The 14,072-nt window shown below is 42.9% G+C and overlaps 4 protein-coding genes across 6 annotated transcripts; 3 read left to right on the forward strand and 1 right to left on the reverse strand.

Annotated features, from left to right (window-relative positions):
• Positions 1 to 873: 873 nt before the first annotated feature.
• Positions 874 to 6,636, forward strand: LOC110851777. Of its 3 annotated transcripts, XM_035853599.1 has the most exons (14): positions 874 to 1,127; positions 1,214 to 1,559; positions 1,678 to 1,790; positions 2,010 to 2,162; positions 2,810 to 3,006; positions 3,075 to 3,252; positions 3,357 to 3,512; positions 3,756 to 4,004; positions 4,065 to 4,440; positions 4,524 to 4,728; positions 5,167 to 5,416; positions 5,481 to 5,655; positions 5,752 to 6,301; positions 6,388 to 6,636. In XM_035853599.1, exons 2-14 carry the CDS (start codon positions 1,289 to 1,291, stop codon positions 6,596 to 6,598), a joined length of 3,084 nt encoding a protein of 1,027 aa, XP_035709492.1. In that variant the 5' UTR covers positions 874 to 1,127; positions 1,214 to 1,288; the 3' UTR covers positions 6,599 to 6,636. The 3 variants fall into 3 exon arrangements, with proteins under 3 accessions (XP_035709492.1, XP_035709491.1, XP_021955364.2); XM_035853598.1 differs by having other exon boundaries at positions 874 to 1,559; XM_022099672.2 differs by lacking the exons at positions 874 to 1,127; positions 1,214 to 1,559; positions 1,678 to 1,790 and having other exon boundaries at positions 2,043 to 2,162; positions 2,807 to 3,006.
• LOC110851778 (calcium-binding protein E63-1) lies at positions 6,596 to 10,079 on the reverse strand. Its single transcript, XM_022099673.2, has 5 exons — positions 9,716 to 10,079; positions 7,413 to 7,556; positions 7,162 to 7,304; positions 6,969 to 7,080; positions 6,596 to 6,886 (listed from the first exon to the last, which is right to left on the reverse strand). The coding sequence occupies exons 1-5, from the start codon at positions 9,885 to 9,887 to the stop codon at positions 6,861 to 6,863; spliced, it is 597 nt and encodes a 198-aa protein (XP_021955365.1). The 5' UTR covers positions 9,888 to 10,079; the 3' UTR covers positions 6,596 to 6,860.
• A 186-nt stretch (positions 10,080 to 10,265) lies between these two features.
• On the forward strand, positions 10,266 to 12,270 carry LOC118436159. The gene is made up of 3 exons (XM_035853600.1): positions 10,266 to 11,821; positions 11,884 to 12,013; positions 12,080 to 12,270. The coding sequence occupies exons 1-3, from the start codon at positions 11,529 to 11,531 to the stop codon at positions 12,155 to 12,157; spliced, it is 501 nt and encodes a 166-aa protein (XP_035709493.1). The 5' UTR covers positions 10,266 to 11,528; the 3' UTR covers positions 12,158 to 12,270.
• A 190-nt stretch (positions 12,271 to 12,460) lies between these two features.
• Positions 12,461 to 13,994, forward strand: LOC110852259 (retinol dehydrogenase 12). Its single transcript, XM_022100275.2, has 4 exons — positions 12,461 to 12,895; positions 12,961 to 13,196; positions 13,282 to 13,481; positions 13,558 to 13,994. Exons 1-4 carry the CDS (start codon positions 12,614 to 12,616, stop codon positions 13,845 to 13,847), a joined length of 1,008 nt encoding a protein of 335 aa, XP_021955967.1. The 5' UTR covers positions 12,461 to 12,613; the 3' UTR covers positions 13,848 to 13,994.
• Positions 13,995 to 14,072: the final 78 nt, after the last annotated feature.

Here is a 14,072-nt window from a genome sequence, read left to right on the forward strand (position 1 = left end):
TCCGCAGCCGAGATGAAATATCCAACCCCAACTTGACCTTTACCTTTCCGCTTATAAAAAGTAATCCTGTGAGGTTTCACACACTCATATTTCGTCCTCCTTCTCCCTCCTTGGCTTCCTCTCTCAACGTGCGAGGACGGGAATCAAACGCTGTGTGCTGAATAAGGGAACTCTTGTTGGCGTTGCAGGGTCAATATAAGGCGCATTTGGCCCACTTTTTTGGACATTTGGCCTTTCCAAGTTCACCAACTTGCCCAACTTTCACCCACTTTCTCCACGATTCACTCTATTCGTGGACGTGAGAGTCCTCCAACAAATGGAGACATGCTGGCTGGCTGACTTTCTAAAGTGGAATCATAAAGTGTTCTCGTGCAAGACGGTCGTCGTCGTCCGTCATCGCTCCTCGTCCTGTCAGCCCATTGTTGTAAAGTTGGTTTTATATTGTCTGAACGTGAACAAATGAAATTATGGAGGCTCTTAATTTATGTGAATGCGAGGTAGCAGTACAGCGTATGGCATATGTAGCCAAGCGTGTTTACGCTGAATGGGGCGGCGTATGCTGGGATGAAATAGGAGTAAAAGTTCATTTTCTTTCACTCTCTGATCCATTAGACCTCTGGATGAAGGGAAACTCTAAAAGGCGGCCATTGTTGCTAGCGAATCTCTCTCTCGGGCCTGGCTGAAAAAGTAAATTTGTGCGAAATGGGAAAGCAAAGAGCCCGAAATGAGATTGGTGATGACTTTCTGAACAAATGTTATTGCTCACTTTTGTACGGATGCCAAGTGCTAATTCTTGTGCCAAAAATCAAATCATACCACTCGAAGGACAACCCGTGCTCGTACATTCGTACATTTGTACACGCTATATATTTATTATCGGCCACCTAGACATACACCGTCATCCTCGTCCGGGAACAATGTCAGCCTTTCTTCTATAGCCGTGAATTCGGTGAAATTTAATAAAGCTTCTTTCCAATTCAATTCTGCTCTTCAAAGGATATAAATGTGTGAGGAAAATTCGAGCAAATCCAGTTTCACCATCATCCGTTCGTAGCGTTGTATAAGGACGACGGCAAGAATTGTGCAAGTTGGTTTCCTTTCGTTGACATTTACACCATGTGCTAAAAGTAGGAAATCTAAAATTCGCAACATTAGTTTACTTTCAACTTTGCCATTTTATCGAGCAGTCGATACTCCTCTTCTGGCTGTCTAGATAACTGCGTGCCTCGTGGAGTCTCCCCTCCTTCCGTCTCTGCTAATTAATTAAATTGAGAGTTGCGAATGAGCGATGGGGAGAAAGTCGTCCAGGCTGAGTGAGAACTCACCAGCACAATTAAGTCCAGGTTCTGCGAGCAGCTTATTACGGAAAACAAGGCGCAAAAATGAGGTCTCATCCCTCGCGAATTATTCGCACCAACATGGCGCTCCGAGTTCTGCTGGGGATGAGGAAACAACCTCGGTTGCACAAGTTTCAGCAGAGAACAGAACAACGAAGAAGAAGGGTGACAGGCTGCGAGGAAGAGGGAGAAATAATGAAACCATGCTGCATTTCGCCATCGGTATGTCTGTCCACAGCAAAACAAAACTGGCACAATTTGTTTTGCTGTCCTTTCATTTCATTAATTTATCCCAAAACTATCAGATTGAGACCACTGGAAGTTTTCCCCTTTGTTGCAGGATTGGTTCTCGGTCTTGCTTACTTTCTCTTCATTTCGAAACATTTCCAAACCCTGACCAACTTTTCCATGCTGACCAACCTGGAGAAGGAGCTGTCCCTTCCCACTGACACGGTGAGTCCTGCTTCCGCTCAGCTCGTGGCGGCGTGAATAACAGAGAAAGGGAAATGTGTCAAACCCTGCTTAACCTTTAGCCCCACAAGTAGCACGTACTTTCTCCAAGGAGAAGAGAATAATGATGTATGCAAATCCACTGCCAGCATACATTTGCATCCACACAGTGCAAATGAATAAATACGAGTAAATAATGCATCACGTTCTCCTATGTCGTAGGCATTCCGATATTCCTTCTTTAAACGGATCGGAGGAGGAGGAGAGGACACCAAGGCGACCCTCTTGGCTGGGCTGAGGTCCGTCATCTACGACACGCGCAGCAATTCCCCACAGGTCACCAACAGTGTCCGCCAGCACGGCCTCGTCGCAGACGTAGGTTCTCCCCTCTTGGGTCTGCTTCTTCTTGGCTAATTTTCAGGACGTGCCACTTGTTACTCATTAACGCTCTATTACCACGTGTGCTGCTGCCATTGGTCGTAGAATGGATGAGACCGTCACATTTCGGCTTTGGCAACATCGTCGAAATAATTGAATTTAGGGAATAATAATCCGAGTCGTGATTTTAGCGAGAGAATAATAGCACACGGTGAAACTAATGGAGGAGGAGGCACAGAAGCCTTGAAACTTGTCCGTGTTTTTAGGAGCTGGATCAATAAATTTGGGCAATGCAATGTCACGACGATGTTGAGAGGAAAGTCTCTCTTTCTCCATCCTCCACACTTTCACCACCACCACCGCGTATTCACCACCTTCGTCGCTTCTTGTGACGCTTGTGGGATGATGATCGTGGGAAACCTTGCATGTTGCTTTCATCCTCGCATTTATGGTGAAAGCAAACAGCTAAATAAATAAAATAAAGCTTATTCCTGGAAATAAGTAAACATGTAATCAAATCATGCCGCTGGAAATTTTATGGAATCATGAGTCGTCAACAATTACTACTTGTGGCAGACAAATATTTTGCTGATGAAAAACATTTATGGACCAATGCGTAATAGCATTTGTTGTTTTGAAAGTAGGCTCTTCTTGCGACAACTTTCCACGTCGTAAGGAAGATGTGGAGCCCCCGCTGTTGGGATGGCGCCTCATCGTCGGTGAAGTGGTCGGAGCAAATCTGTTCCGGATTTGGAGACCCTCTCACCTTCTACCTGACCGCCCATTGGGCTCTCGACTCCCTCAGCGTGACCCTCGTCGTGGTGGCTGCTGGGAAAATGAGGTGCAACTAAGAACTGTGTAATTCCTGATAAGACACAAATGGTCACATGGTATGATTGATTTATGCAGTGGGTCAAGGGTTGGAGGACTCCTATCCGGACTCACCTTTGTCTTGAGTCACCCCCAATTCGGCGACTGGACCAGGATGTTCCCCAATGGAGACAGGATCGGCTTGTTTCTTGCTTCCGTCCACGTTTTCATGATCTCTCAACTTGTGATAAGACCCCTTCACGCCTCCTGGACAACGGTCGGTACTCGCGAATTTTGCCAATGCTTCCAAGCATGTTGCATCATATTTTGTACGTATTACTTAATAACAAGTTTTGAAGAAAAAGTTTGGTTTCTAAACAGGTTGTCAAGTTGGGTGTGGTGACGGGATTGATGGCAATTTTCTGGCCGATGGAAGTGCAGTGGGTTCTCATCTCAGAACTCGGAGTAGTTTTGGCACTCCATTTCTCAAACGTCGTTTCTCCATACGTCGTCTCGGTCGTGGTGGGTGCGCACGTTGTAAGTCTCGCTTCGGGTGCAGGAGCATTTTATTTTTACGGCTTTTCTGTACGCCACACAAAGTCATTTCAACATTATAACTCGTTATGAAAACTTTATTGGAAAAGTTGTCCGTTGCGTCACCATTTCTGAAACTATTCGTTCCATCAAAAAATTATTTCCTCGCTTTATTTATTTACACTCCTTGCCGTAGTCTTTTGTGCAATTTTTTGCAAGGATTAAATCACCCCGTGTTAACCACAGGTCGGTTGGGAATACGCATCTCTTGTGGTTCTGGACCCGACCCTGAGATGTTGGACCTTTTACGTCTACCTGCTCTTGGGCACTCTGGGCGTCACGTTTGGTCTCAGACTCGTCGTGGATAAGCTTTTTGGGGCCAAGTTGGACAAGTGGCTGTTCCTCCGAGGTATCATCCTCACTGTTGGTCTCTACGTCCTCCTCGTGGAAACCAGGCATGGCGTGTGGACAGTGTTGGGCAATGTTAAGGAAGATGTATGTATGATGAGATGTAATGATAGTTAGTGGAAGGTCATAACATGTTATGCAAATTAGATTCGCATGTCGCGTCATCTTCGACAATATCCAATAAACCTGTCAGAAGGTGTCGACACAGCCAGAACTTTCCCTCCTGGCGCGTTTGCCACCACAATTAGTTCGGACGAGAGCGGTGCTGAAGAGAGCAACTCGCTAGAAATAATGGATTCATGGGAGGAGGACCGAAATGTGTCTCAGATTTCCCTCCACGACCGAGGTCAGCATTCCCCTCACTCCCATCTCACCGAAGGAGGACACAACCCCACGACTGAAATGGGACACTCGCAGGGTGATGATGAACTTTTGTCTATCGGAAGATCCGAACAGGGTGGCTGGAGGCCCACCAAAGCAGAAGTGGTCACTGCCACCGCGCTCAAACAAGCAGTGGACGCAGGTACCGCACTGCCAGATTCTAGAAGACGTCTATTTCTATGAAAAAGTGTGCCCGTTGAGCACATACTTTTCACTCATTTTCAGACTCCGTGGAAGTGGGAAGCAGTGGAGTGAGGAATGTGAGTGACACCGGACAGGCTGATCTTCATATGAACGAGCTGACAGATTACCTCACCCATTGCCTCGTTTCGGCAATGACGACGTCCCCCGTGGGCAGACTGCACCAAGTTTTGCTCGACCACATCGCCCCCTTAAGCCTCGCCCTCGGAGCCATCACCTCCTTTCACCGGTACAGATAAGTGCATATTCCTCCATCCACTTTCTCCCCGATTTCCGTCCAGCATTCGACGAGATTCATAAATAAATAACGAGAATGTCCGTTGGCTGAGAAATGGGCTAAAAGCGTACAAATTGCAGTTGTGAGATAATTCAATTTGTGGCAAAATTTCCATTTTAATCGACGTTGATAAATTATCCTTGTGCCATCGCTCCTTCACTCAGAATAATCCGCTCTCTTTCTATGTCCCACTTACGGACTGACTGCGACCATCCGTCCATTCCCTTGATGAATGTGCTTTTTGAGCAGAAAGTTGGAAATCAGAGAGACAAGTTGTTTCGAATAATTCAGCCCCATTAACAATTTGGATTCAATCCTTGTGGCAGAAAACTTTTAATTATTAACTCCTCGTGGACCTGTTTCTCTTCGTAATGCACTCATCGTTTTCAGGGAGATTGGAAAGCTGGTTGCGATCAAAGGATGCAACGGGAGCAGCAGCCGAGAAGCCAGGCTGTGCAGGAGTGCCCACTTTGACGTGGTCATTTCCATCGCATGCCTTGCCCTGTCAGTCCTCGTCCACGACAAATTCGCAGTTCTGTTCTTCGTCCAACTTTCCCTCATCGCGTCATACCTCCTTTTCCGACTGGACATTCCACGCCAAGGGGGACATGGTCGTGGCGGCGACCGCGACGAAAACAGGGTATGCATGAACTGTACATGTAGCTCTCTTCCCCACTTCTAATTGAGTTCTCTGTGTCCCTTAGGAGGTCGGCTGTGATTACTGGAAGTGGGGAAATAACGTCACTCTGCGTCGTCTGATGCATTCTGCCCGCAGCAGGACCACCATCGTCACAGCCGTCGTGTTTGCAATGGTGATAGCTGCAGCCAAGCGGAAAATGGACTTTATCTACGAATCTCCACACCAGTTTCTCAACCAAGGTGGGCATAGTTATGGTTAGGTCTTAAAGAAAGCACAGATTGGTAGATCCCGTTGTATCGGCTGGACAAAAGTAAGATTTGTGCTTTGATGATGAGGTGATGCTGCTGGTGGGAAAGAGGAGCTGGTTTCGGCCATCAAATGGATCCGTGACCAGACGCCGCTCAATAATGTCACCTTTTTGGGCCCGTCGCCCCTCTTAACGACCGTGTACGGCAGTGGGGACAGGCCTGTCGTCAATCTGGAGGATGTCAATAATCTCTCCCACGGGAAACCCCCACCGTCCGCGGCAGTGCTCTCGTTACTCTTCAACTCAAAACTTTCACTCGGTCAGTTATGCCAGATTTTGAATGATGACAGAACCACGACCGCATCCACCTATCTTTTCTTGAGCCGAGATTTCTGTTTAAATCCGGCTTATCCTCACTCTCGCTCTCTTGTGAGGATGCCGCCTCTCCATTCTTCCCCTTCCTCTGATGGGATGAGCGGAGACGACATCAAAGGCGAACCGACGATCACTTTGCGGCAGAAGGAGAAAGCGGATGAAATACTCGGAATGAAAATGCGCTCCAAACTTCATCGGCAGAAAGAGTTGAGAAACGGAGTGGTCTCGGATATATCCACGTCAGATTTTGAGCCGATTGACAAGTATGGCCAAAAATACGCACAGCAGAATAATGAGCTGTTACATGATGCATACATGATCAATCATGCATACATATTATAATTTGCAGCCCATCGTGCAATCTAATTAGATTTTGGGACGACAAAATCAGCAATAGTTGGAATGAAGGACGTCACAAGACGACTGAATCGAGCCCTGCAGGACAAGGACGCGTCCCTTGCATGCGACTTTTCTCCAGCGACACGGAACTTGAAATCAAACCATTTCGACGAGTATTCCATAACAGATTGTACTCCGTGCTTACTTGTGCTCGAGAATGAATTTGTAAAATAAAACGGCCTTTATTTTGTCAAACGAACATCCATCCATTTCGATAAACTTTTAGACAACGGGTAACAAAAACATTTCGGGTGCATGGGTATGATTAATATGATCTTAATTACAACTAATTTACCTACAATTATACTTATGTACTTATACATAATTAAAATTAACAATATTTAATTTAAAGGACACGGATCACTGTTGACTTTGGTTGAATTGGAGAGAAATGAGAGAAAAAAATGTGAGATCGACTCCTTTTTATGACGACAAAAGTCGTGTGAACTCTGCAAAAACCATGTCACAAAAGTATTGTATTTTGCATGGAAATTTTAGTGGTAATATTTGTTGTTGAGATTGGCAAATTACCTTCATAGTCGATTTTTCCATCCTTATTGAGATCAGCCATGGCGATCATGTTGTCAATATCTTCGTCAGTCAGTTCTTCTCCCATCAACTCCATCGCCGTCTTCAACTCGTCCTGTTGAGACAGAAAGAAAGACTTGAAATACATTCGTTTCTGGATTCTAAAATTTTTGATTGATTAAAGAATTTTTTTTACTCTTGTAATGAAACCGTTGTTGTCCTTGTCAAAAACGTGAAAAGCTGCCATCAAATCATCCTCCGTCGTCCCGGCGGGTCCATCGTCGGTCAAATGTGTTGAGACGAATTCAAGAAATTCTAATTCAGTGAGTTCTCCGGATCCTGCATGAATCAAGCAACAAATTGCATATCAATTTCCGCTTTATTTACACACCTGACCAAGTTCAAGATCTTGTCAATCCATCAAAAAAGTGACGCTATTTTTAGTACCCGTGTGACTACAGCGGTGGAACAAGTCCAACACGAGCTCGTCGGGAACCTCGATGGCAAAAGTTTTCAGCATGGCTTGGAGTTCAGAGACGGAGAGCTGTCCGTCCTTATTCCGGTCCAACATATTGAAAGCCACGCGTAACTCTGTTGAGAGGAAAAATACGTTATGAAATCAGCATAATAATATCAACATCATAATTTTTAACACTTTTAAGATTTATGACGGGACACATGAGGACACGCTGATTCACATTTATCACATCAAACCCGGCAGCTAGTAGGTTTTCAATGTCAACGTGTACAAGATTATGTAATTAATGCGACATGCGACAGGTTTCCTAAGCCATGGCGGACACTTACATACGTACATTCGTTCGTAAATCTTTTCCCATCCTGCGCACACGGCTTCTCCATTCATTCGTGGACTAATTGCGTTCAAAAATAAACAGAAAAAAGTATGAGAACATGGGGAAAATCCTATTTGCGAATATGACGAGATAATCGAATATTAACTGCCACGGCTCATTTGGAAATATTAATACACCACGCGGACAAGATATCGTGGTTTGGTTACATATGGCGAACTTTGCCAATTTCTCTGCCGCATGAGTGCGGCTAATAACATCGCATTGAGCACTCAAAGTTTCAAAAAGTATGTATCGCCGTGGGTAATTGGGAGTGCGGGGAGGGGACATAAATCCATGTGGCGTCCTTTCCAAGTCCATATTCATTATGCATTAGAAGAAATATTTACTAGGCACTCGCTTTCTTTAACGGATTGATGGCGTTGACTGACTGATCCTCTCTGCTACATTGCATATATCCGCGTACACAAATAAGCACGGGTTGTTCATGGTGCATTTGGCACAGGATAAAAATAGCGCATCGGTAAAGTAAAGTCAGTCAACGAAGGAGTAGTAAAAATAATAAATATCAGCAGCGGCGCAAATCAGCGTGGGGCCAAGTTGAGGACGTTTCGCACACGGAAGAAGAGGAAAGAGCAATGGATACATTTATATTATGATGGCATTTCTATTAATTGTTTTATATGCTGTCTCGAGGGATAAGGTCATCACGATGAAACGTGGAGGTGGCAGGAACACATGTCCTGCAACGATATCCGCCATGCTTGTCACCCGCATTAACGAGAGGATGATAAGCACACTCTGCAAAATTTCCATCCAACTGTCCTTTTCCAATCAAATGTGTCAAGTTTGGTCAGAATTAGAATTACCATATTTCGTACGACAGAGCAGGTGACGTTTGTTTGGTGGAATGTGAATAAATTTTATTAATTATTGTTCTAGTGAAACATGATATTCTGCAGCTAGTGGATAATTGGGAGGATGATTGGGATCCAGTTGCGGAAACTGGCAATGCTTTGTGCATATTTGAAAGATACATATGTACATGACCCAAATAAATAAATAGTGAGCACACATGTGCACCAGCAACCTCCACTTTTCTTGGACTGCACTTGATCAATTGAAAATTTGAGGAATTGTTCCTCAAAGTTATGGGATTCATCGTGCGGAAATTGTTTATTGGGAGAAGCGCCAGAGTCAATAGATTTAGATTCAAATCGCCAATTTAATGTGATAGTGAAACTGAGAGGCATAAAATAAAGTTTGTTTACAGAAGAAAAGAGAAAATCTAAGTCATTCGGGTGGGTGAAGAAGCTATCTGCAAGCTAACACACGCTTAATTTTATTGAGCCAGACGCCAGTAATAAAAGTGCAGTGATCGCTACCACTGGTTTCATTCAACTGCGCTGTTTTGGCTAAGAGGATTCTTTGGGATTTTGGGTGTGTAACCTGTCGGATTCTGAGAGGGCGATGTTGATTGTGAGATTCCTCTTAGTCACAAGACGGCTATTTTTGGTAGCTCGAATAATCATGACCAACAAAATGGCATTCGTCATTGTTAACTTGTTCTATGAATGTACTCGCATATTTTCACGTCTCAAACTAAATATCCAACTCCACAGTAAAATTGTCTCATTATTGGCAACTTAGGATGCAGTCTTATTTTCACTCACCACCCGACTCAAATCTAACCAAGCACCTGTATGAATTATGCAAATGTTTATGAAATGCAAATGAGTTATGAGGTTAAAAACAGGTAAAATCTATTTTTGTTTTGATATATTTGCTTGATGAAGGAATTCTGTAGGAAGGAATACCGAAAACTTGAACAAATAAATACAAGTTTCAAGTAACATGTCCTCAAACGCCGATTTAAATGATCATCAACAAGTAAAATCTAATTAAAATCTAGGAAAAAGTAATTTCTTATTTGATTACCTTCAACCCCGTCGGAATTGAGACTGGCGTAGGACTCTTTGGACAAGGAACGGGAGATGAGGTTGGCTGCCGTGGTCTTGGTGGGGGCTTTTGTGACCGTCTTGGTGGCGACGGATGCCTTGGTTGGTGCGGGTGCTTTGGTGAGTGGCTTGGATTTCGATTTTGCAGACATTTTGCTAAGAACTACTATTCCACACGTAATATTTCCCGTGGTTTGTCCTGTTAGGACAACTTGTCTTATTTGAAGATTTTTTCGTAGAATTTTTTAAATGTTGGTGGTAACGTTGCACTCGTGTCTCCCGTTATCTTCTTGTGTCGACAGGAAATGTAAGACTGGAGAAGTTGTGAAAGTAGCTTCCGTTGACGTCGTCGAGTGAGCGACTACTGCTCGAGGATGTTGATCATGACGAATAAATAACTACTTTATTAGAAAAGAGTACGAGAGTGAGTGAAGGTGTTCCCTATTTACTCTTCCTCTCCGAATTCGCTAATTTACTCCGGAGAAGTTGAGAAGGAGGGCAAATAATCAACTTGTCACATATCAGATTGGCAAAACCAGACTAATCGGATATATGGTATTAGTCTGGGGAATTTTTTATTATGGCGATGGAACAAGTTCAAAAAATGGGCATCCAACTGGTCATCTCAGATGACATGATTCTGTCAAATGCACTAAAAACTGGAAACTTTAATACTTTCCCAATGTACTTTACGCTACGGGAACATTTCCCAATTTCCAATTCGCCGAAATGGCAGAAAGTGCAAACAAATCTTGGTGAGCTGAGTTGGCTTTTGGCTTCCGGCCCATTCTTGCAACACATAATAATAACAACACAACACGAGTCGTGGACCAATTCCTTATCAAACAAGAGATGTTCCCAATATCGTGCAAAAGAACATGTATTCCAACCAACGTGCGTTTATCTGTTTCCATTGTATTCTTAATTGGATCATTCGTGAAACCTAAAATATGTCAACTTCAAAAACAACAAAAAATGCCAAAGCGTTTCGTAAACATTTTCATGCTACATTTCGTTGATGATCATTTTATAACTTGTTGATTCAAATCTGGTTGTTCATACTGCTGCAACAAAGACGTGTTATATTTACTATCATCACAAGATTACAAACCTGTCTCATGCATGATGATGAGACTCTCATCACCACGAAGATCTGAATCTGAGTCCGAAAGCATGCGCCTACATCCAGGCGATACACGATACGTATCGTGCATAACACAATATACCGTAGATCGAACACTTAGGTATTCTCTGCATGTATTTCTCTGTGGAATGGAATGGGATGGAATGACAAGGCGAAATTGGGCATTTTTGCCTTCACAAGCAGCAGCTGAATTATTATAAAGGCCCGGCCACACGGAAAAAAAATTATGACTTTCATGAGTAAAGTTGTACGTACAACAATTTGACTCACAACAAAAAGAATTGATCGAGCCACACGGAAATGTTTGCGCAAAATCTGTCGCGAGTAAAATTATTGCATGAAACGGGAAACGCCGTGTGAACGGTGAAGCGAGTAAATTTTTACTCGCAAGTAAACTTTTTTTTACTTTGAACATGTTCAAAGTAAAATAAAATTCTTACATGAAAAATCTCAAAATCCTTATCCTTTTAACGCATTTAAATGTAACATCGAGTTGTCTCAAAACTGAAAGTTGGTTTATTTCATAAATTCGCCCCAAAGATTAATTTGGTCTTGATTAAATTAAGCAAGGTAATAAAACACTTATTTTTAAATATAAATGCTATGATTTTGTTATTAATGTAGCGCTACATTATTTAAATAGCTTCAAATGGACAATAAAACGATTGTTGCTCTCATCCTATTGAGACGTCGACTTATTAGGCAAAGGTCCAAGAGAAAATGTTGGATTCATCCACTAAATTTGTTGCGGCCAACACTGGGCGAGCATTTAAAGCTTGAAATGATGTACACTAGTTATCCCGATAAATTCTTTGAGTACACGCCGATGACTCCCATCCAATTCGATAAGGTACTTGGCATGGTGACATTGGATATAACATTGCAAGATACAAATTATCGTCTTTCAATACCTCCTCGTCACCGGCTATTTATTGGCCTCAGGTAATACTAATTAAAAAGTTTGCGCAGAGTTGCATCATATACTTATTGATTTAATTTATTAGGTATTTAGTAAGTGGGGATTCAATCAAAACTATTGCAACCAGCTTTAGCCTTGGAAGGTCAACTGTGCAGAATATTATAAAGTCCGTTAATCAAGCTTTATGGAAAAATTTGCAACCGGTTTATCTGAAAGTATGCTTATATACATTTAATTGTAGCGCTACAATTATATATATTGATTAGTAATTTTTATAATAGGTGCCAGATAAAGAAAAGTGGATGGACATTGTGAAGGGATTTGATGAAAAGTGGAATTTTCCTAATTGTTTAAAATAAAAATGCGTTGAAAGGACATTAAATGTTCAAAGTAAAGTTTTTTGTTGCATGAAGGTTTTGTGAGTAAAATTTTACTCACCGAAGCTTGGTGTGAACACTAGGCACACATACTTTCATGCGTAAAAAAAACATTTGAACATTTTCCGATGCAAATTGTTTCGCACCACTTTTCTTTGGTGTGAACAGTGTTTGCAACAAATTTTACGCATGAAAACATGAATTTTTCTCCGTGTGGCCGGGCCTTAAGTCGTACAAAAAGTATACATGTACATAACCAGTTGATTTGAGTAAGTTGTTCAAAGTTGTGAAAAGAATCGATAAAGCGCTTGGATATTTCTGAATAATGCATTAGTTGGGATTGGTCAATTAGTTGTTCATTCGGCCTTTGGCTTGGGTAAATACCCAGGCAATAAGTAGTGAAAAGTGCAATTTTCTAATATTTAAATTGCAACGAAAATGTCTAAAGTTCCAATTAGCAAAGTGACCCAGTCCTGGCATTACATTCGAGACAAATGTGCTCACAAGTTTTGGGATCCCGAGTCGCCTCCCGACTTGACCGTAGAAGAAGACATCACCGGCCAGGTTGTCATTGTGACCGGGTCGAACACCGGGATTGGGCGAGAAACTGCCCTCCAACTTGCCAAACGCAAAGCCAAGGTGATTCTGGCATGCAGAAATCTGGAAAAAGCTGCAGAGGCGAGGGACTACATTTGGAGCAAGTTTCCAAAAGCGACCCTGGTGAGAATTACATAAGCTGGTAAAAAATTGTCATACATTTGCATATTTTTCCCCTCGACGATCAGGACATAATGCATCTTGACATTGGAGACCTAAGCTCCATTCGCAAATTCGTGTCTGAATTTGAGACCAAGTATGCAAAGCTGGACATTCTGGTGAACAATGCGGGCGTGATGTTTACGGACGGGAAGCTGCACAAGACGGAGGACGGATTTGAGGTCCACATGGGGACGAACCATCTGGGACCTTTCTTGCTCACCAGGCTCCTCGTCCCCTCCCTCAAAAAAGCTGGTCCGGGCAAGTAAGCACTATTAGTTTCATGCATATTTAATTTTGCTCACTACTTACTCGCGTAACATTTACATGTAATGGGACTTGTCTCGTAGAGTTGTGTGCGTGTCATCGTCTCAACTCACATTGTGCCGCTTGGACCTGGACGATCTCATGATGGAGAAAAGGGTGCGGACAGGGAGTGACGGGACGGAGCCTTACAACGTGTCCAAACTCGCCGACGCCTTGTGCATTAGGCGGTTGGCGTCATCCTTGAAACAAAATGATAATATTCACGTATTCCAGCTCTGTCCAGGTAGACAATTTTTCGATCAGTATTTATTTAGTATCCGCAAATTTTCCAAATTACTTTTGCCACTCTTGCCCTGCAGGATTTGTCACAACGGACGTGTTTCGCAGTGACGTTGGCCTGTTCGGATTTGTACGGAAAATCATGTTGCGAGTGTCGGGCGTGACACCAGCGTATGGATGTGAAACGGTCGTGTTTTGCTGCGTAAATAAGTCGTTGACGGCCACAGAGCATAATATGTTTTACGGGGCTGGAGAAATGTACCGTTTCTGCGCTCGCTATGAAGAGGGGACGAGTTTTCTTGATCCCGAGGACCCAAAAGCAATCCAGTTGTATAAAATGAGTGAGGAATTTGTTGGACTTGCTGAGTAATTGTCATACTCGACCAAATGTTGTAGTAACTCGAGCTGCCGAATATATATATTTATTTATAATATATTTTTGTACCCCAGTTTATTTAACCTGTTGCAAGTATAGCAGCTAAGGGTTAGTGACGCACAATAAATAAGTAAAAAAAAATGACCATGCCCATCACAATTTATTATCACAACCAATATCATACAACGGAATCAACATATTCCGCCTCTCTCTTCATCC

The sequence above is a fragment of the Folsomia candida genome, unplaced genomic scaffold (assembly GCF_002217175.1).
Source record: "Folsomia candida strain VU population unplaced genomic scaffold, ASM221717v1 Fcan01_Sc007, whole genome shotgun sequence".
Taxonomy (NCBI): domain Eukaryota; kingdom Metazoa; phylum Arthropoda; class Collembola; order Entomobryomorpha; family Isotomidae; genus Folsomia; species Folsomia candida.

Bases quoted from the DNA above. Each gene is read 5' to 3' on its own strand.
- LOC118436159 (XM_035853600.1), top strand. From the start codon at position 11,529: ATGGACAATAAAACGATTGTTGCTCTCATCCTATTGAGACGTCGACTT. The intron at 11,822-11,883 runs GTAATACTAATT...TTAATTTATTAG, and splicing joins CGGCTATTTATTGGCCTCAG to GTATTTAGTAAGTGGGGATT. The intron at 12,014-12,079 runs GTATGCTTATAT...TTTTTATAATAG, and splicing joins TGCAACCGGTTTATCTGAAA to GTGCCAGATAAAGAAAAGTG.
- LOC110852259 (XM_022100275.2), top strand. From the start codon at position 12,614: ATGTCTAAAGTTCCAATTAGCAAAGTGACCCAGTCCTGGCATTACATT. The intron at 13,197-13,281 runs GTAAGCACTATT...CTTGTCTCGTAG, and splicing joins AAAAAAGCTGGTCCGGGCAA to AGTTGTGTGCGTGTCATCGT. The intron at 13,482-13,557 runs GTAGACAATTTT...CTTGCCCTGCAG, and splicing joins CGTATTCCAGCTCTGTCCAG to GATTTGTCACAACGGACGTG.
- LOC110851777 (XM_035853598.1), top strand. From the start codon at position 1,289: ATGGGGAGAAAGTCGTCCAGGCTGAGTGAGAACTCACCAGCACAATTA. The intron at 3,513-3,755 runs GTAAGTCTCGCT...TGTTAACCACAG, and splicing joins TCGTGGTGGGTGCGCACGTT to GTCGGTTGGGAATACGCATC. The intron at 5,656-5,751 runs GTGGGCATAGTT...TTTGATGATGAG, and splicing joins ACACCAGTTTCTCAACCAAG to GTGATGCTGCTGGTGGGAAA.
- LOC110851778 (XM_022099673.2), bottom strand. From the start codon at position 9,887: ATGTCTGCAAAATCGAAATCCAAGCCACTCACCAAAGCACCCGCACCA. The intron at 7,081-7,161 runs GTAAAAAAAATT...CTGTCTCAACAG, and splicing joins ACAACGGTTTCATTACAAGA to GACGAGTTGAAGACGGCGAT. The intron at 6,887-6,968 runs GTAATTTGCCAA...TGGTTTTTGCAG, and splicing joins TGGAAAAATCGACTATGAAG to AGTTCACACGACTTTTGTCG.